This window comes from Vulpes lagopus, chromosome 8 (genome assembly GCF_018345385.1).
Source record: "Vulpes lagopus strain Blue_001 chromosome 8, ASM1834538v1, whole genome shotgun sequence".
NCBI classification, from domain to species: Eukaryota; Metazoa; Chordata; class Mammalia; order Carnivora; family Canidae; genus Vulpes; species Vulpes lagopus.
The window spans coordinates 118,117,805-118,139,563 of record NC_054831.1 but is presented as its reverse complement, the minus strand read 5'-3'; the positions used below and the strand labels follow the sequence as shown (position 1 = coordinate 118,139,563).

Below are 21,759 nucleotides of genomic sequence, written 5' to 3'. Positions count from 1 at the left end.
AAAAAACAAAAAGGAAAAGATAAATTGGACATAGTCAAAATTTAAAACTTTGGTGTTTCAAAAGGCACCATCATGGGGGCGCCTGGGTGGTTCATTTGGTTGGGCATCTGACTCTTGGTTTCGGCTCAGGTCATGATCTTGGGGTTATGGGAGTGGGCTCCACACTCAGGAGTCTGCTTGAGATTTCTTTCAAAGAAGTAAATGAATTTTTTTTTTTAAGACACCATTATGGATAATGAAAATTATGTAAGTGTTAACTCATTGCTTTGTTTTGGCTGCCAGGCAGCTGACATGTCAAAATGCAACTCTTTTTTTTTTTTTTTAAGACTTTATTTAAAAGAGAGAATACATGTATGAGCAAGTGTGAGTGGAGGCAAGATACAGAGGGAGAAGTAGACTTCCCACTGAGCAGGGAGCCAGACACAGGGCTTGATCTCAGGACCCTGAGATCAAGACCTGAGCTGAAGGCAGATGCTTAATCATTTGAGCCACCTAGCTGCCCCAAAATGCCACTCAGTTTTGATCATTGAGCCTTGCTTACCTATATTCATCTTTCCCTGTTTTGTTTTTTGTTTTTGTTTTTTATTTTTTTATTTTTATTTTTTTTTAATTTTTTATTTATTTATGATAGTCGCAGAGAGAGAGAGAGGCAGAGACACAGGCGGAGGAAGAAGCAGGCTCCATGCACCGGGAGCCTGACGTGGGATTCGTTCCCGGGTCTCCAGGATCGCGCCCTGGGCCAAAGGCAGGCGCCAAACCGCTGCGCCACCCAGGGATCCCCCTGTTTTTGTTTTTTATATTTATTTGAGATTGAGAGTATGAGTGGAGGGGGTGGTGAGGAGCAGAGGTAGAGGGACAAGCAGACTCTGCGTGAAGCATGGAGCCTTATGGGGCTCTGTTTCTGACCCTGAGATTGTAACCTGAGCTGGAACCAAGAGTTGGATGCTTAACCGGCTGAGCCACCCAGGACCCCTCATCTTTCCCTATTTTCTATACAAATTGGTATATTCCTATTCCAGATTTTTTATTTTATATTTTTATATTTATATTGTAAACCACTTTGGATCCTTTGGGAAACTGAAGCTTAAGACGTCGGATGGAATGTTTGAGACTGTGTGCACTGTGCTGTGGATTCTTGCTCTCAAAGATTTAGCGGTTTATTTATTTTATAGATCTAACATTTAATTATTTTCTTTTTTTTTTTTAATTTTTATTTATAATAGTCACATAGAGAGAGAGAGAGAGAGAGAGAGGCAGAGAGAGAAGCAGGCTCCATGCACCGGGAGCCCGATGTGGGATTCGATCCCGGGCCTCCAGGATCGCGCCCCGGGCCAAAGGCAGGCGCCAAACCGCTGCGCCACCCAGGGATCCCAGATTTAGCGGTTTAGAAGTGAGAGGTGATGAGTTGTAAACTACAGCAGTGTCATTGCAGGTTGTCAGTAGGACGCAATTGGGAATCACAAGTCAATGATAAAGCTAGATACTAGTTAAAATGACTAGGACAGATGTTAATAATATACTATTACAACAGGGAAAAGTGTGAACTGAATTCAGCCTCAGTTTGTACAGGAGTAACTGGGCAGTTTAAAGGGAGGATGGAAGAATAGAGGGGCCAGAGAAAGGAGGTTCAGAAAAGTCAGGGAAGTGAAAAATAACAAAATACGAGAAATGGGTATTAGTTCATGTGAAACCCATCTGGGTTTGCTAACTGGTGCTTATTGACTTTATGCTCCTAACCTCCCACGGAGCCTGGGATATAGGGGCCTTGTTTTCAGGTATTGGTGGAAGAAACAGTAACTCTTCGCAGTCTTGAGATTTTTTTCAGGCAGGTACTTTAAGGAAGGACTAGGGTCACCCTAGTGATGCGACCCTGACACCTTAGAAACTGTGTTAGTGTTTTGTTCAACTGTTTATAGACCATGGTTGAGGCCTAGTTGAGAAAAGGCTCAGGGGAGGCTGAGTGGACTTTGGTTAAGAAGAGACTCTGGCATAGGTAAAAATCAGTTTATAAATCTGTTGAAATTTGGGGAGGAAGAAGTTCATGGCTGACTCTAAGGCCCGGTGAATGGTAATTATATTAACTGAACTAGGGAAGATAAAAGAAGAAATTGATTTAAAGAGAAAGCAAGGGGATCCCTGGGTGGCACAGCGGTTTAGCGCCTGCCTTTGACCCAGGATCGAATCCCACGTCGGGCTCCCGGTGCATGGAGCCTGCTTCTCCCTCTGCCTGTGTCTCTGCCCCTCTCTCTCTGTGTGACTATCATAAATAAATAAAAATTAAAAAAAAATAAAAATAAAGAGAAAGCAAGAAGGGCACCTGGGTAGCTCAGTCGGTTAAGTGTCCTCTGGCTCCCGTCATGATCCCAGGGTCCTGAGATCAAGCCCTGAGTCAGGTTCTCTGCTCAGTGGGAGACCTACTTCTGCCACTCCTGCTTGTGTGCTCGCTCTCACTCTCTCTCTGTCAAATAAATCTTTAAAAAAAAATTTTTTTTTTTTAAATAAAGAGAAAGGGAGGTGGAGATATAGCCAGTAGGCATTGGAAATACACTTCATGCAGGAGGCAGTGATGGTAGAGATTTGGTACTTTGGTATAAAAGTGGAGGTTGAAGCCAGGGGAGATTCCCTGGGGAGCAGGGTGCTCCTGCTGAGAAGAGGACCAAAAGTAGAACTTTGATCCATACTGACAATGAGAGATGGGCATGGAAGAGGAACACAGTATAAAACCTGAGGAATGGTAAGAAAGAGAACTGGTAGAAGGGGGACGCCTGGGTGGCTCAGTGGTTTGGCTTATGGCGTGATCCCGGAGTCCTGGGATGAGTCCTGCATCGGGTTTCCCTTGAGGAGCCTGCTTCTCCCTCTGCCTGTGTCTCTGTCTCTCTTTCTGTGTCTCTCGTGAATAAATAAAATTTTTAAATCTTTATGTTTTTTTTTTTTTAATTTTATTATGATAGAGAGGGGGGAGAGAGAGAGAGAGAGAGAGAGAGGCAGAGGGAGAAGCAGACTCCATGCACCGGGAGCCCGATGTGGGATTCGATCCCGGGTCTCCAGGATTGCGCCCTGGGCCAAAGGCAAGCGCCAAACCACTGCGCCACCCAGGGATCCCTAAAAGAAAAGTTTTTATTGCTTAAAGCTACATACTGAAGTATATATAGATGAGATATAGGAATTTGCTTAAGTGATTCAGGATCTGGGAGTAGATAGAAACCTGGATTAATGGCTACTAGTTGATATTGAATCAAAATGATCGCATTGAGATTCATTTTACTTGCTATTCTGTCTACTTTTGTATATATCTGAAATTTTCCATAATAGTGTTAATAGACTAATATAGTGGCTGAACCTTGACTGGATTTTAGCTTGGGTTGAAAAAAAAAAAAAACCAACTAAAGCAACCATTTTAAAATAAATAAGAAAATTTGAGCACGGACTGGATAACAGGTGTTTCATTAAATTGATGAATCTTAAAAGAGAGTTTATAGATATTTATTACGCTATTTCAAATTTTCAGTGTTTAAATAATTCATGGGGTGCCTGGGTGATTCAGTTGGTTAAGCATCTGACTCAGTTTCAGCTCAGGTCATGATTTCAGTGGTAAAATGGAGCCTTGCATTGGGGTCTGTGCTGAGCATGGAGTCTGCTTAAGATAATCTCTCTTCGGGGATCCCTGGGTGGCTCAGCGGTTTAGCGCCTGCCTTTGGCAGAGGGCACGATCTTGGAGTCCCGGGATCGAGTCCCACGTCGGGCTCCCAGCATGGAGCCTGCTTCTCCCTCTGCCTGTGTCTCTGCCTTTCTCTCTCTCTCTCTCTCTCTCTCTGTCTATCATAAATAATTAAAAGTAAATCTTTTAAAAAAAAAAAGATAATCTCTCTTCCTCTGCCACCACCCCCCCCTTCCAGGTACTCTTTCTCTGTGTCAAAATAAATACATTATTTTTAAAGTAAATCATAAAAAGGGGACAAAAAGTTCTTTTGCTCTTAATGAGAACAGAGAAATAGGGCAGTAGCTTCAATGGGAGAATGAATGAAAAGATACACTCGGGGATCCCTGGGTGGCGCAGCGGTTTAGCGCCTGCCTTTGGCCCCCAGGGCGCGATCCTGGAGACCCGGGATCGAATCCCACATCGGGCTCCCAGTGCATGGAGCCTGCTTCTCCCTCTGCCTGTGTCTCTGCCTCTCTCTCTCTCTGTGTGACTACCATAAATAAAAAAAAGAAAATTTAAAAAAAAAAAAAAAGAAAAAAGAAAAGATACACTCGCAAGTGACTGGCTGATTATTAGGATAAAGAATTAGGTGGTCGGGGCATCTGGCTGGTTCAGTCGGTGGAGCATGGGACTTGATCTCAGGGTTGTGAGTTCCAGCTCCACATTGAGTATATAGATTACTTAATCTTTTAAAAAAATTTCGGGTGGTGAGATTCCTGGAACTATTCATTCCTATGGTGCTGACTTTAGCTAGCAAAGTTGTAAATCAGCAATACCAAAACTTTGTCATCAACTTTGTATGCATTCACAGGAATTATCTACTAGATAGACCAGCTCTTTATAGACAGACAAAATTTAAGCCAGTCTGTGTTATATTTGATAAGAAACTGAGTAGGTAAGTTGGAGGAACGTCTTTGAAAATGTTTGAATTTACCTCTGTCACTTGTGTTTTGTGTTGTCTTCCCACCTTTCCAGTCCTATCATTGCTAGCTTTATCTGTTCTAGAGGAATTTTGATTTGGTTAATTCTGGTTTGTACAGGTGTTTATACAGTGTAAGATGTACTTTAGGTTTGTGGTTAGTTGGATTTGTGGTCTAGAGAGAAGTCTCTGCAAAGAAAAACATACTATGAAAATGAGTTCCAGGGTGCCTGGGTGGCTCAGAGCGGTTCAGCATCTTCTTTGGCTCAGGTGTGATCCCAGGGTCCTAGGATCGAGTTCCACATCAGGCTCGTCACAGGGAGCTTGCTTCTCCCTCTGCCTATGTCTCTGCCTGTGTGTGTGTGTGTGTGTGTGTGTGTTTCTCATGAATAAATAAATAAAATCTTAAAAAAAAAAAGAGTTCCCAAAAATCAGATACGGTGGATAGAGGGTGGAACTCTTAGGCAAACATCTTGGCAAAGTTTTCAGTTGCTCCCTGTATTCAGGTGCACTGTTAAGAGAATTGATTGCCAGTATTTCTCAAGTTAAAATGACTGTGAGTACATAGATCAGTATAGACAGAACCTAGTCTAAGGGCAGGCCAAACTGAATAGAATTATATGTGTGGTGGGGGGAAAGGTAATTCTCAGAGGTTGGATGAAAAGTGGAGGCCATTAGAATTAGAGATCTAGATTCCATTCCCAGCTTCACAAATTAATGGCTGAATGATCTTGTGTTAGTAATAACACTTCTAAACCTGGTTCCTTAGCTATTAATTTGTCTTTAGTTACCGTCCAAGGGCTTAAAACCACTGATTTCACCCTAGCCCCTGTCAAATCTTGTTTGGCTGGCACAGTATTGTAAAAACTGAGTATGAGTATAGTTCCTGATGTAATATTATGACTGTCTTGTTAAAACTTACTCACCTCTTTACCTTTTAAGGCATTTAAGTTTGTAGTTAACTGAAATTCTGGGACGTGACCAGATTTGTTTCTTTATGGTGATGGAGTACCTTTCAACCCAGAATTCTGATGGATTTGTTATTACCAGTAGCTTTTCTTTTCAGGAAATAAGAACCTGGAGTTTGGGGCAGCCCTGGTGGCGCAGTGGTTTGGCGCCGCCTGCAGCCTGGGGTGTGATCCTGGGGACCAGGAATCGAGTCCCATATCAGGCTCCCTGCATGGAGCCTGCTTCTCCCTCTCCCTCTGCCTGTGTCTCTGCCTCTCTCTCTCTGTGTCTATGAATAAATAAATAAAATCTTTAAAAAGGGGATCCCTGGGTGGCGCAGCGGTTTGGCGCCTGCCTTTGGCCCAGGGCGCGATCCTGGAGACCCGGGATCGAATCCCACGTCGGGCTCCCGGTGCACGGAGCCTGCTTCTCCCTCTGCCTGTGTCTCTGCCTCTCTCTCTCTCACTGTGTGCCTATCATGAATAAATAAAAAAAAATTTAAAAAATTAAAATAAAATAAGCATATTATTTGGATAAACTTCAAGAGTCAACTTTAAAAAAAAAAAAAAAAAATCTTTAAAAAAAAAAAAAAAAGAACCTGGAGTTTGGGACCAACTAGGTCAGGGTTGATGTATTAGCTTCCTGACTTGTTCACTTGCCCTCTGAGTCTCATTTTTTCTCATCTGTAAAATAGATTCTCAGGATTGTTTTGAAGATTAGAGATTATATCAACAAAGAGCTTGGCACATTATTAAATGTTACTAGCCTGCTAAGGTTTATGGATTCTTTTTCCTGGTACCCCCTTATTCCTTTTTTTTATTTTTTATTTTTTTTTAATTTTGTTTTTTTTTCTTTTTTTTATTTTTAATTTTATTTATTTATGAGAGACATAGAGAGAGAGAGGCAGAGACACAGGCAGAGGGAGAAACAGGTTCCATGTAGGTAGCCTGACATGGGACTCCATCCCAGGTCTCCAGGATCATCCCCTGGGCTGTAGGTGACACTAACTGCTGAGCCACTGGTGCTGCCCTCCCTTATTCCTTTCTTTTCAGTAGCAGGCATATGACCATACGGTTTTATCATAGGAATTGTACGTTGATACATATTTACTAGAGAATTTCTAGTGAAAGTTATGAAAGGCCAACTGAAAAAAAGTCACCTCAACCTGGGAGAAATCTTGCTTTCCTGAAGGAAGAGGCTTTAAACTGGGGAGTAACTATTTATTTCTTTTATCTCTCTTCCCAGTGCCATTATGAAAACTTTAACACATCACAAAGAGTTGTAAAGCTTCTAACTGTAGCATATGTCAGTCTGTGTGATTTAAAGCCTTAGATCATTCTGAGTACCTGGGCAGCTACAATAACATTTCTTTAGAAAGCCTCCTTCTGCTGAGGAGCACCCACTCAACTTAGCACCAGGACAAGGGAAATCATTTGAAAAGAGTGATTGCTTCATAGTGTTCCAGGTCGCATCTCCTTTGAAGATTGTCAGGCCATTGCCTAGAAAATAATGCTAGTTCCCTTATTTCCTAAATATAGCTCTTCTGGGTTCTTCCAGGCAGATGCCTTCAATCCATGATTGCTTGGTAGCTTTTTGAAGTACAGACCATGAACATAAGTCTTTGATTTGGAAAGCCCTAGAAGTCAGCAGGTGTACACGATGTGAGCTTGAAGGTGTAGTAGTATTCTTCCCATCCCATACACAGGACAGCTATGTGTAGTATGCCTTTTTCTGAAAACATGTGCAAAATTTTAAACATATCAGTGATTAAATGGAATGTTGCAGTAATCTATTGCTACTCCATATTTGACTTGAGACTCAGATTCTTGAGACTCAGATTCAGTTAGGGCTTACAGTAATTTGCTAGGGCTGCCATAATAAAGTACCACAACCTGTCTGGCTTAAACAACAAGAATATATTTTCCCACAGTTTTGGAGGCTAGAATTCCAAGATCAAATATCAGCAGGGTTGGCTTTTTGTGAGACTTTTCTCTCTTTGGTTTATCAATAACTGTCTTCATGTTTACATGGTATTCTCTCTCTGCATCTGTGTCTTAATTTTCTCCTCTTTATAAGGATACTAGTCATATTGGATTAGGGCCTCACCCCAGTATCCTCACCTCTTTAAAAACCGCATCTCCACATAGTCATATTTGTAGGGACTGGGGGCCAGGCCTTCAAAATAGGTGTTGAAAGCAGGGCACAGTTCAGACCATAACAAGGTCCATGCTTATTTTGTATTATTATTGGTGATCCTTGCAAGTTTAGAGAGTGCATGGCAACATTAGCCATTTATTTTCTAGAAATGAGAGGTATAACTTCTAGGACCTATTCATCTTGAGAGAGTTCCTTGACTAAGAAAACCCAAAGGCTAAGACAGATATTAGGAAAAAAAGAAATAATAAGACAGATGCTAGAAAAGGTATATTTGTATCCTAGATTTCTTGATCCAGCCCTAGCAAGTAAGGGAGTGCATAATGAAAAAAGCAAGTTTGCCAATGGTTTCTCAGTGAGAGTCCAACATTCCTTTGGTTGCTGATTCCAGATGTGCTTCTGTGGTCGTTCCTTCTTCCAATCTAACCTCCCCTGCCTGGCTTCTTCAGTGAAGTCATAAGCAAATATTTGCGATAGTTTCTTGTCACCATGGTGACTAAAGAAGCACAGCCTGGTTCTCCTTCCAGCTTTGCTGTCAGCTCTGCTTGAAGGAGGAGACCGCCCCCTGGGAGAGCCCAGGCTGAGTCATGAAAAACCATGTGTCAGGTAATGGGGGACAGCAATCCACAGTGCTGCCTTTAGAAATCTGTCCTGTGCCTCTTAGTCTCCAGGCACAGGGGTAATCAGGAACCCCAAAGGGAGGCCACTGCAGTCCCCTACAATTTTTTTTTTTATATAATAAATTCACTTGGGCTTCACCACATAGTTGTGTCTCCTACATTCTAAGACCTACTGCTGTGATTGGTTTGCCAAGCTACTTTTCAGAATGATAGAGGGGCACCCTCTCTGAAATTTCATTTCCTCGGTTTCTCTACCTCCAGAATTCACTTTTTTCAGCTTCCATTTTCGGTTCTCTTTCACTCAGATTCTCTTAATAGACTCTTCCCTGCCCCCCTCCCATTTATGTCCTTATTGTATTTCTACCCCCAACATGACTTCGTGGTTGAAGAACCAGCCCAAATCTTGAGATTTCTTTTCAAACTCCCATTACACTCACCCCAACTACTTCAGAAAGGGGGTACTCTTAATTACTTGTTCTGTTTGCCTGTAAAACTTATTTTTCACCCCTTTAGCAATACTTTTAGTAACTGTTTCCAGTTAGAAACTTAGAGAGTGGGAGGCACCCGGGTGGCTCAGTCAGTTAGTTGTCCGACTCTTGATCTCAGGGTCATGAGTTCAAGCCCTACGTTGGGTTCCCATGTAAGCTGAAAGCTTACTTTAAAAAAAAGAGAAAAAATAATTTAGAGAATTAGGAAATACCTCTAGAGGAAGCCTACTTACTTGTGGGTTAACATAATCAGCTTCACTTTTTTTTTTTTTCTTTACAAGGGGAAGAGAGTGGGAGGGAGAGGGAGAAAATCTCAAGCAGGCTCCATACCCAATACAGAGTTCAATTACAACTCTGAGATCATGACCTGAGCCGTAATCAAGAGTGGGCCATTTAATCCACTGAGCCACCCAGATGCCCCAATCAGTTTCACTTTTACCAGTTTTTTAAATATTGAGATTGTTTTTAAAATGTCAGTATGGGGTAAGCTATGATAAAGTCATTCTGGCCACAGGAAGGGACAGGAATGAGGTGTAAAAGGAAGAAGTCTGTTAGGTTCACAGATCAGAGAACCACTGCATGCGTATCGGGTCACAAAAGAAAGCACCAGGCAGAAGGGGAAGGGCAAGCCAAATTAGGCCAGAGCCTTTACTAAAGTTTGAGGGAAACCGTGAAGGCAGGGCAGAGTATAAACAGTTGAGGATTGGCTAGTTTGAATGAATCCATAGGGCTTTGGCCTACAGGAGTGATCTCTACTTGCCTACTACTACCTGACCAAGGGATGAATTAAAATGGAGGAATATTGCTTTTTGGGGTGTACAGGTAAGATAGAGGAGACGTGACCTTGGACTAGTTAGTTTGCATTCTGTTGGACAAGTTGTTCCCTTTAGGAATTACCAGCCATGGGAGGGGCAGTCTCTCCCTGGGTCTGTAAAGCTTGAAATGGAAAAACATCAAGAACACAAAAATAAGAAAATACGGTTAATATAATTGGCCCTGAAATGAAAGAATGTAAAGAGACAAATACAGAATCTTAAAAAGATTTAGAACAGGGATTCTTTGTCAGATTTAATTGGAGGAAGTGTGCTGCAATTTAAATTTTTTGTAAGGGGTAGCCCGGGTGGCCCAGCGGTTTGGCGCTGCCTTCAGCCTGGGGTGTGATCCTGGAGACCCGGGGTTGAGTCCCATGTCAGGCTCCCGGCATAGAGCCTGCTTCTCCCTCTGCCTGTGTTGTGTCTCTGTCTGTGTGTGTGTGTGTCTGTCATGAATAAGTAAATAAAATCTTTAAAAATAATAATAATAAAATTTTTGTATGGTAAATATATCAGAATTCACCATTTTTAAATGCCTAGTTAAGTAGCATTTATTATATTACATTGTTGTGCAACCACCACCACTATCCATTTCCCAACTTTCATCACCCCAAACAGAAACTGTGTACCCATTAAGCAATAACTCTCTATTTTTTCCTCCCTGTAGCACCTGATAACCTTTAATCTACTTTCTGTTTCTGAGTTTGATTACTCTAGATACCTTATAAATGTGGAGTCATATACTTGTCCTTTTTTGTCTAGCTTATTTCACTTAGCATGCTATCTTCAGGGTTCATCTATGTGTCAGACCTTCATTTCTTTTTATGACTGAATAATAATCCATTGTATGTATTTGCTCCATTTTGTTTATCCATTCAACTTATGACTATTGTGAATAATACCACATTGAATATTGGCATATAGTATCTGACTGAGTCTTGTTTTCAGCTCTTTTTTAAATATACCAAAGTCTTGAATTTACATTCCCACCAGCAATGCACTAGATACCCATTTCTCCACAGTCTTGAGAACACTTGGTGTTTTTTCTGTTTTTATTGTGGTCATTCTAGTAGATATGAAATCATATCTCATTGTAGTTTTGATTTGCATTTCCCTTAAGGTTAATTATGTTGAGCATCTTTTTTAAATATTTTATTTATTTATTAGAATATAAGCGGGGGGGGGGGCAGGTAGAGGGAGAGAGAGAATCCAAGCAGACTCCTTGCTGAACCATGGAGCCACAGACCCTGATCATGACCTAAGCCCAAATCAAGAGCTGGTGACTTAACTGACTGAGCCACCCAGGCACCCTGTTGAGCATCTTTTCATGTGCATATTGGCATTTACATATCTTCTTTAGTGAGCAGTGCACAAATCATTTGCCCATTTTTAAATTGGGTTGTCTGTCTTTTTGTTGGGTTGTGGAAATTTTTTTTTAGATATTTTATTTGAGAGAGAGTGTGAAGGAGAGAGAGCATGAATGGGAGGAGGGGAAATTCTTTATATATTCTTGATATTAAATCCTTATCAAACATGATTTGGAAACAGTTTTTCTCATGCTACAAATTTTCTTTTCACTTTCTGTTAATATCTTTTATTGCTTGTGCTTTTGATGTCATAGGTAAAAGAATCCATTGCCAAATCAAAAGTCATAAAAAATTTTCTCGGTGTATTATTCTAAGCATTTTATGGGCATTTTATGGTCTTGGCTTGCATTTAGGTTGTTGATCCATTTTGAGTTAATTTTTGTACATGGTGTAAGCTAGGGGTCCAACATCTGGAAATCTAGTTGTCCACACACTATGTTTTGTTTTGTTTTGTTTTGTTTTTTTGTTTTGTTTTTGTTTGTTTTTATTTTTGTTTTTTTTTTCCCACACTGTTTTGAAGAGACTATTCTTACTCCATTGAATGAACATGACACCTTTATTAAAATTTGGCTCACCATAGATGTGTGAATTTATTTCTACACTCTGAATTTTATTCCATTGATATGTAAACATCCTTATGCCAGTACTACGCTATTTCTGATTACTATAGCTTTGTAGTAAGTTCTAAACTCAAGAAGTATGAGTCCTCCATCTATTAAGAGTATGAGGACGCATGGATGGCTTAGCAGTTGTGTCTGCCTTTGGCTCAGGTCATGATCCCAGGTTCCAGGGATTGAGGCCCACATCAGGCACCCTACAGAGAGCCTGCTTCTCCCCCTGCCTGTGTCTCTGCCTCTCTCTGTGTTTCTCATGAATAAAATAAATAAAATATTTTTTAAAAGTAAGAGTATGTTGTTGGGTTCCACATATTTGTGAATTTCTTGCTTCATTGCATATGGTCAAAGATACTTTGATTTTGATCTTTCAGAATTCATTGAGACTCTGGCCTACATGGTCTGTCCTGGAGAGAGCATTCCATGTATACCTGAGAAAGGTATATTCTGTTGTTGGGTGGAGTGTTCTATAGGTCTTTTTAGGTCTAACTGATTCATAATGTTGTTGAAGTCCTCTTTTTCTTTATTAATCATCTATGTAGTGTTCTGTTCTTTTTTTTTTTTTTTTTTTTTTTAAAGATTTTTTAATTTATTTGAGAGAGCACGAGCCAAGGGAGGGGCAAAGGAAGATGGAGAGAATCTGAAGCCAACTCCGTGCTGGGCTTGATCTCAAGACCTGAGATCATGACCCTAACTAAAACCAAGAGTTGGCTGCTTAACCAACTGAACTGCCCAGGCACCCTGATACATATATTTTATAATTGCCATATCTTCTTGATGAATTGACCCTTCTATAAGGATATAATGTCCTTCTTTATCTCTCTGTTTTAAAAAGATTTTATTTATTTATTTATTTATTCATTCATTCATTCATTCATTCATTCATGAGAGACACACACAGAGAGAGGCAGAGACACAAGGCAGAGGGAGGAGCAGGCTCCATGCAGGGAGCCCAACATGGGACTCGATCCCGGGTTCCCAGGATCACATACTGGGCTGAAGGCGGTGCTAAACCGCTGAGCCACCTGGGCTGCCCCCTTCTTTATCTCTTGGAACAATGTTTGACTTGGTTTTTTTTGTCTGTTATTAGTATAGCTAACCTAGTTCTCTTTTGGCTACCATATGGATGAAATATCTTTTTCCATCCATTTACTTTAAACTTGTCTATGTCTTTGTATATGCAGTAAGTCTTTGCAGACAACCTATAGTGCCTAAAGAGCTTAATCTGTTTACATGTAATACATTACTGACAGGGAAGAACTTCTGGCATTTTACTCTGTTTTCCTTGTCTTATACCTTTTTCTCCTGCTCTTCCTCCATTACTGCCTTCTGTGTTTAGTTGATTTTTTTTTTTTTTTGGTAGTGAATTGTTTTGATTCTCTTCTCATTTCCTTTTGTGTATATTTTTAATTTCTATTTTGTATTTTTTTTTAGATATTGTGGTTACCATGGGGATTACATTTACCATTCTAAGTTTATAGCAGTCTAGTTTGAATTGGTACCAGCTTAACTTCAAAAAGTATTTCTGTACAGGTCCAATTCCCTTTATGTTGTTGCTGTCACAGGTTACAGATTACATCTTTACATGTTGTATGCCCGGTAACACAGATTTATAATTGTACATTTGTCCTTTAAATCATGTAGGAAATAAGTGAGTTACAAACCAAAAATACAGGGATGCCTGGGTGGCTCTGCCTCTGTCTGTCTGTCTCTGTGTGTGTGTGTCTCTCTCATGAATAAATAAATAAAATACTTTAAAAAAATACAATAATACTGGTTTTTATATTTACCCATGCAGTTACCTCTACTGGCTTCAAGTTACTGTGGAGTGTCTTTTTGTTTCATTTTCAGTTTGAGGGACTCCCTTTAGCATTTCTTGTCTAGCAGGTCTAGTAGTGACCTGCTTCCTCAGCTTTTGTTTATGTAGAAATGTCTTAATTTCTCCCTTGTTTTTGTTTTTGTTTTTTGTTTTTTTTGTTTTTTTTTTTTTAAATTTTTATTTATTTATGACAGTCACAGAGAGAGAGGCAGAGACACAGGCAGAGGGAGAAGCAGGCTCCATGCACCGGGAGCCCGACGTGGGATTCGATCCCGGGTCTCCAGGATCGCGCCCCGGGCCAAAGGCAGGCGCCAAACCACTGCGCCACCCAGGGATCCCCTTGTTTTTGTTTTTAAGATTTTATTTATTCATCCATGAGAGACACACACAGAGAGAGAGAGAGAGAGAGAGAGAGAGGCAGAGACACAGGCAGAGGGAGAAGCAGGTTCCATGCAGGGAACCTGATATGGGACTCAATCCCGGGTCTCCAGGATCACACCCTGGGCTGAAGGCGGCGGCGCTAAACCACTGAGCCACCCAGGCTGCCCCCCACCCCCTGCCCTTTTCTTTAGTTTAAGTAATCTCTACATCCAGCATGAAGCTCAAACTCAAAACCCCAAAATCAATAGTTAGCATATTCCTCTCCCAACTGATCCAGGCAGGGACCTCTCCACTCCAGAACTTACTTGGTTCTTTTTCTGTTTGATATTCTCATTTTGTTCATGCATTGTTTTCCTGATTTCCTTTAGGTGTCTTTTTTAAAAAACATTTTAAAGGGATCCCTGGGTGGCACAGTGGTTTGGCGCCTGCCTTTGGCCCAGGGCGCGATCCTGCAGACACGGGATCGAATCCCACGTTGGGCTCCCGGTGCATGGAGCCTGCTTCTCCCTCTGCCTGTGTCTCTCTCTCTCTCTCTCTCTCTCTCTCTCTCTCTCTCTCTGTGACTATCAAATAAATAAAAATTAAAAAAAAAAAATAAAATCTTTAAAAACATTTTAAAAATTATTTTTAGCTCTTTAAATGTATTTAAGACCATTCCTTGAAAGTCTAATATGTCCATTATCTGGGTTTTTGCAGGGATACTTTCTGTCAATTTATTTTGTCCTTTTGAATGGGCCGTATTTCCCTGTTACTTTATATGCCTTGTGTTTTTTTTTTTTAATTAAAAACTGGAAATTTGAATATTAGAATATTGTAACTCTGGAAATCAGTTTGTTTTCTATTTGTCATGTGTTCTTGGTTTGTTTTTTTATAATTGCATTTTATGTCCATTATTGACTTGTAAACTTTAAAGAAATGTTTTAAATGGGAAAAAGTTACTTTATATGTACTTATATGTTTACCATTTCTAGTATCCTTCCTTTTGTGAGGATCTGAGTTAACATCTGGTATCATTTTCCTTCTACTTAACTGTAGTTTTTGTTTTGAACAGTAGTATTTCTTTAGTACATGTCTGCTAGAGACAAAAATCTCAGCTTTTGTTTGAAGAGGTTGATTTGTATTTCACTTTCATTTTTGAAAGTATTTTCATTGAGTATAGAATTCCGGTTTGACAGGTTTCCTTCAGTATACTAAAGATGGTATTTCATTATCTTCTGACTTGTATAGTTTCTGGCAAGAAGTCACATCATTCTTACTTTGGTTTTCTGTGTGTAATGAGTCATTCTAGCTAATTTTCAGATTTTCTTTATCACTTTTTCAGGAATTTCACTATGATATGCCTCATTGTGATTTTCCTTGTTTTGTCTTTTAAAGACTGACTTATTTATTTGAGAGAGTGCATGAGTGAGCATGTGTGTGTGTGCAAGTGACAGGGGAAGGCAGAGGAAGAGGGAGAGAGAATACAAGCAGACTCTATGCTGAGTCTGAGCCCCATATAGGGCTCAGTCTCACGAGCCTGAAATCACCACCTGAGCTGAAACCAGGAGTCTGGGACACTTAGCTGACTGCATCACCATGAGCCTTTGATTTTCTTTGTTTTTATCATTCTTAAGGTTTATCATGATTTTTGGAGGTTTTATGGGATCAACTTTGGAAATTTTTCAGTCTTTGTTTCTTAAGTTTTTTTCTGTCTCCTTTCCTCCATCCTATTTTTTCTCCTGTAACTCCAGCTGCATTAATATATTAGGGCTTTTGATAACACTTGCACTGCAGCATCATTTTCAAGTCTATTAATTGATTTTTCATCTGACTGCAGGTCACATTTTCCTGCTTGTTGGCGTATCTGTACGTTTTTAATTGGATTTTTATGTAATTTTTGTGTTTTTTTAAGTATGTAGAGCTTTATAGGCTTTATATTATTGATTGATTAGTTTAAGTCTTGCTTTTAAACTCTTGTTAGTAGTCTTTTCTGGGGGTAGTTTAATGTGAACATTAAAACATAGCCCTTTTAGGGTCTTCACTCCTTACTGAGTGATCAGTAAGGAATCTCCACTCTGATTCATCAGTTGCCTTCCAGCCTGTGTGAGATCTGCTTTGCCTGACACATGTATATCCTTAGCAGCACAGATTTAAGGGAACCCCAGGCAGATTTCCTGAGCTTTTTTCTGTGTATCTCTTCTCTGGAATTCTGCCTCACAATTTCCAGCTGTCTCAATCTCCTTGAGCCCTCTCCCTGCTCAGCGAAGCATATAATGTGCTTTGAGGCAGAAAGCCAAGGAGATAAGTAAGGCTCCCACTCTTGGGGATCACAGGTTTTCACCACCTCATGTCCAATATCTGAAACCGTTTGTAGCAGAATGGTTAATCCAATCTCTGTTATTCCACCATGATCAGAATGGAAGCTATGTTAATGTCTAACAAAGTAAGACAAAACACATTGTTAAGGAATAATTAGGCTGTTCACAATTTGGGGGGAAAAAAAAAACTTGAATAAACCAGGAAGACAGGACTGTTTCTAAATGTATGTACTTCTAATACAATTGTCTTAAAATATATACAGCAAAATAAAACTACAGGTGAAATGGATACATTCAGTGTTGAAAAGTCAAGAAAACGAGAAAAAAAATTGTAAATTAATGGAAGAATTGAACAGCATGGATAACAACCTGATTTAATAGATACATGGTATAGAGAAGGCCATGAACAATTATTAAAGAATATAGATTCTTTTCAAGCACACATGAGGCACTAAACATAAATTGGATATATACAAAGACAAAAAAGCAAATATGTATTTATATACCCACCCCGACTTACTATGGTTCAACTTATAAGTTTTCAACTTTACCATGGTATGAAAGCAATATACAGAGTTCTGTCCATTCAATAAGTTATTTACTCTTATACATTCAGAAAACAAGAAGGAATTTTTTTTTTAAGGTTTATTTGAGAGAGAGTGAGAGTGGGGAGAGGGACAAAGGAAGAGCAGACTCCCTTGGCAAGCTGAGCCAACCCAGAGAACTAGGGGGTTCATTCCCAAGACCTATGGATCATGACCTGCGCAGAACCAAGCTGACACTTAACCAGTTGAGCCACTTAGGCTCCTGAAGAACATTTCTTTTGATAACACCAAAGAAGAAAAATAGAAAGTCCTATACTTTTTTATGTCACTTAATTCTAAATAATATTAAAACATAACCAGTGTATTAAAAACTCTAATCATCCTGACCAAGTGGAGCTTATTACTGGATTTCATGTGTAATTTTATATTAGAAAATCTATAGTTCAATTATGCTTCTTAAAAAAGAAAAACTAGGGACCGCCTGGGTGGCTCAGTGGTTGAGTGTCTGCCTTCAGCCCAGGGAGTGATCCTAGGGTGCCCGGATCAAGTTCCGCATCAGGCTCCCTGCATGGAACCTGCTTCTCTCTCTGCCTGTGTCTCTGCCTCTCTCTCTCTGTGTCTCATGAATAAATCTTTAAAAAAAAAAAAAAGAAAAAGAAAAACTGCATATCTCAATAGATGCAGAGAAGGATTGGATATAATATTCAATAGTTAGGATTAAAAACTTACAGAAAAAAAAAACTTACAGAAGACTATCAACACAGGGATCTTTTTTAACCTGATCAAAGATGTATGCCAAAAACCTGTAAACACCATTTTAAATCTTTACTTTCTAGTACTGAGTAGGGTTTTTTAAAATATGAGGATAAAAAAGAAAAAATCTATTATTTGCAAGTGACATATTTGACTACATTTTAAAAATCACAAATTTTGGAATTAATAAGAATTTAGTTTAGCAAGGTGTCTGGATATAAGATACACAGTGACTTCTTAACCGTCCCCACAAAAAAAGTACCTAAGAATAAATAAAATAAATCCTCGATCCCTGGACCTGAGATGATGACCTGAGCCGAAGGAAGATGCTTAACCGACTGAGCCACCCAAGTTCCCCCCAAATATAATCTTTTATTTTAAAAAAGAAAATATGATACTAGAACAAGAAAGAAATTGACCAGTGGTAGAGATTCTAAAACTAGATTTGGTCATAAAAGGAGATTTGCTTGATGACAGGAATGGCATAGTGAGAAAGGAAAGTGTTCAGTAAACCTATGCTAAGACCGTTGTTTATCCATGTGGAAAAAAATGAATCCCTATCTCATATACACACATAGTTAAATTTCTGATAGATAAAATACCTGAAATGTAAAAGGCAAGTTCTAAAACTTCTAGAAGACAGGGACGCCTGGGTGGCTCAGAAGTTGGGCACTGCTCAGGTCGTGATCCTGGAGTCCCGGGATCGAGTCCCACATCGGGCTCCCTGCATGGAGCCTGCTTCTCCCTCTCCCTATGTCTCTGCCTCTCTCTCTCTCTCTCTCTCTATGCGTCTCTCATGAATAAATAAAATCTTAAAAAAAAAAAAAAACTTCTAGAAGACATAAGAAGCTATCTTTCTGATTTGGGGAGCATGAAAGGATTTATTAAAGAAGACACATAGAAAAAGCTAAGTGTAAAAGAGTATTTCAACTATATGATAATTAAGAACCACTTGTTAAAGAACTCCATAAGTGAAAATTGGAAAAAACTGAAAAGCTTTAGAATGCTGGAAGATATTTGTAATACAAATAACCAGCAAGTGATTAACAATTAGAATATCTAAACAACTACAAATCAGTAAGAAAAGGGTAAATAATTCAAAAGAAAAATATTCAAAATACACATGGATTTTTCACAGAAGGGGAACTGTGGCTAATAAATATGAAATCTAACCTCATTAATAATCAGGGATATGCAAATTGCTATCAATAAAATACCTTATACACAGTAGATTGGCAAAAGTGAAAATTGCAAGTAATAAGATATATATCCTTGGAAACCTGTTGTATACTGGTAAGATAATGGAAATTGGCATCACAGTGGAAGGCAGCATGGTACCAGTTAGTCAAGTTTGACATTTACCTGCCTACAACTGGCAGTTCATTGCTTAGAATTCTCAGTGTGATCTACAGAATATTTCAGAGGGCCTGGGAACCAAAGACTAAGATGTTACTTGCCAACTCAAAAATGGATTAACGAGGGGGATCTCTGGGTGGGCTCAGCGGTTTAGCACCTGCCTTTGGCCCAGAGTGTGATCCTGGAGACCCAGGATCAAGTCCCATGTCGGGCTCCCCTTCATGGAGCCTGCTTCTCCCTCTGCCTGTGTCTCTGCCTCTCTCTGTGTGTCTCTCATTAATAAATAAATCTTTTTAAAAAAATGTCCTTAATTGGGGGGCCTGGGTGGCTCCATCAGTTAAGTGTCTGCCCTCGGCTCAGATCATGATCCCAGGGTCCTGGGATTGAGCCCTGCATTGGGCTCCAAGAATGTTCTTGATGAAACAACAAATTCAGGGCACCTGCGTAGCTCAGTGGTTGAGCATCTGCCTTTGGCTCAGGTCATGATCCCAGGGTTCTGGGATAAAGTCCTGCATCAGGCTCCCCACAGGGAGCTTGCTTCTCCCTCTGCCTATGTCTTTGCCTCTCTGCATCTCTCATGAACAAACAAAACTTAAAAAAAAAAAAAAGAATAAATCCAACCTTTGAAAATGTGTCTGTAGGAAAATCACCTGTCAGTAATTAAGTTACTAAGTAAAGTATACACTATTTTAGGGCAGCCCTGGTGGCGCAGTGGTTTAGCACCGCCTGCAGCCCGGGGTGTGATCCTGGAGACCTGGGATCCAATCCCATATCAGGCTTCCTGCATGGAGCCTGCTTCTTCCTCTGCCTGTGTCTGCCTCTCTCTCTCTCTCTCTCTCTCTCTCTCTCTCTGAATAAATAAATAAATCTTAAAAAAAAAAAAAACACTTTTTAAATTGACACCTTTTTTTTTTTTTTTTTTTTTTATGAAAAGAAGACAAACCAAAAAAATAGACTCAACTCCAGAGAACAAACTGGTTACCAGAGGGGAGGCAGGTGGTAGGACAGATGAAATAGGTGATAGGGATTTAGAGCACACTTACCTTGATTAGCACTGAGTAATGTATACAGTTGTTGAACCTCTGTATTTTATGCCTAAAACTAATACATCTAATACTAACACAAAGTTTACTGTATGTAAACTATACTGGATTCTTTTTTAATTGACACTATTTTTACTTGAAAGAAAAATTGACAAACTGATTTTCAGACCTTGATACTGGGCAGACGTTTTACTCAGAATGCTTGAAATTTAGGATAGCAGTTTCCTTTTGGTTGGAGTTGCAGTGGTACATCCTCTAAAGAACTTTTGTATTTTTTATCTTTTTCTAGAGACCATGGCGAGCCCAGGGAAAGACAATTATCGAATGAAGAGCTATAAGAACAATGCCCTAAACCCTGAGGAAATGAGACGAAGAAGAGAGGAAGAGGGCATTCAACTCCGGAAGCAGAAACGGGAGCAACAAGTAGGTTAACCTGAGTATGCTCAAACATACTGTTCAGGGAAACAATGCTCAGTTGGTTAAGCCATCTGATTCTTGATTTTGGCTCAGGTCATGATCTCAGTGTCATGAGATAATCTCCCCTTTGGACTCTGTGTGGGCATGAAGCCTGCTTAAGTTTTTCTCCCTCTGTGCCTCCCTACCATGCTGTCTTTCAAAAAAAAAAAATTTAAAAATTTAGAAAAAAAAGAACTTAGACATCATTTATGTCTTCAGTATATAACTTTCTGGGTCTAGCCCTTTGTTGTCTTATCTTTTCTTCACCCCTGTAGTCAGTATACGGCCTGGCTGGTTCATCAGCTATGCTGGCTGTCTTACATCTATGTCTTCAGTCCACTCTTTGTAAGTCTCCCTAGGACTAAGACTTTATTAATGCCTCATCATCTGTGCTCTGCCACAAACCACCAGACTAATGCCTTGCCCAGGTCTAGATGCAGCCACCTAACCTGCTTTTGCCCATCTTCTTGCTTTACTACTTTTTCAAAGCCTTTTATACCCATAAACTTTTATACAAAAGGCACAGAAATCTTTAAATGTTCTCTTAGGGCCATCTAGCTGGCTTAGTAGAGCATGTGACTCTTAATCTCAGGGTCATGAATTGAAGCCCCACATTGGGCACAGAGCTTACTTAAAAAAAAAGTTCTCTTAAAAAACGTGAACAATTAGATATAATAAAGCCCTTGAATATCTTTCCCTGTCAATACAGTAAACTTGTCATTTTCTCAGCTATGCTAGCATTTCCTTGACAGTTATTGCAATAACTTAACATTGGATCATTGTTTTCTTTATTACAGTAAGTAGTTTCACCACTATGTCTTTTTTTTTTTTTTTTCAGCTTTTTAAACGGAGAAATGTGGAGCTGATTAATGAAGAAGCCGCTATGTTTGACAGTCTCCTCATGGACTCCTATGTGAGCTCCACCACTGGGGTAAGGCATGTGCTTTAGGCAGCCCTGGGAAGCACCAGTGTCTATAGAACAGAAATTGGGCAGTTCACATCCTCTAGTTGTTTTGCTAACAACCATGCTAATAAGCTCTTTCTTTCATGGGTCCTTTTGTAGCTGGTTAGCATAAGGAATCAATAGGGTTTCATCTGTGATGGAGACACCTGAGGAAACACTTAAGGGAAGCCATCATTTGCCTCAGATTAGGAATCATCCAAATGTCCAAATTTAAAGCAGCCATGTATTAAACAAAACCTTCTCCTGACCTTACTCTGTTATGCCATCCTCTTGTCCTCAAGTCTTTAGAACACAGGATGCCAAGCAGACGTGTGTACTCATATCTAGCTCTGGCATTGGTTTGCAAAGTCTTAAATCTGTCTTACATTCTAGGAGAGTGTGATCACACGAGAGATGGTGGAGATGCTCTTTTCTGATGATTCTGACCTGCAGTTAGCAACCACACAGAAATTCCGGAAACTGCTCTCCAAAGGTATGAAGCCTGGTCCTCCCCAGGGAAGACCTACATGATTTAACCTTGTTT

At 39.8% G+C, this 21,759-nt stretch overlaps 1 protein-coding gene across 1 annotated transcript in view; it reads left to right on the top strand.

Annotated features, from left to right (window-relative positions):
• The window catches only part of KPNA6 (karyopherin subunit alpha 6), a 53,900-nt gene that overhangs the window by 16,169 nt on the left and 15,972 nt on the right, over window positions 1–21,759 (top strand). The window contains exons 2-4 of the mRNA XM_041766727.1: window positions 20,106–20,239; window positions 21,111–21,203; window positions 21,609–21,708. Of these exons, the coding sequence (XP_041622661.1) occupies window positions 20,106–20,239; window positions 21,111–21,203; window positions 21,609–21,708 (327 nt within the window). The remainder of the gene's footprint in view (window positions 1–20,105; window positions 20,240–21,110; window positions 21,204–21,608; window positions 21,709–21,759) is intronic.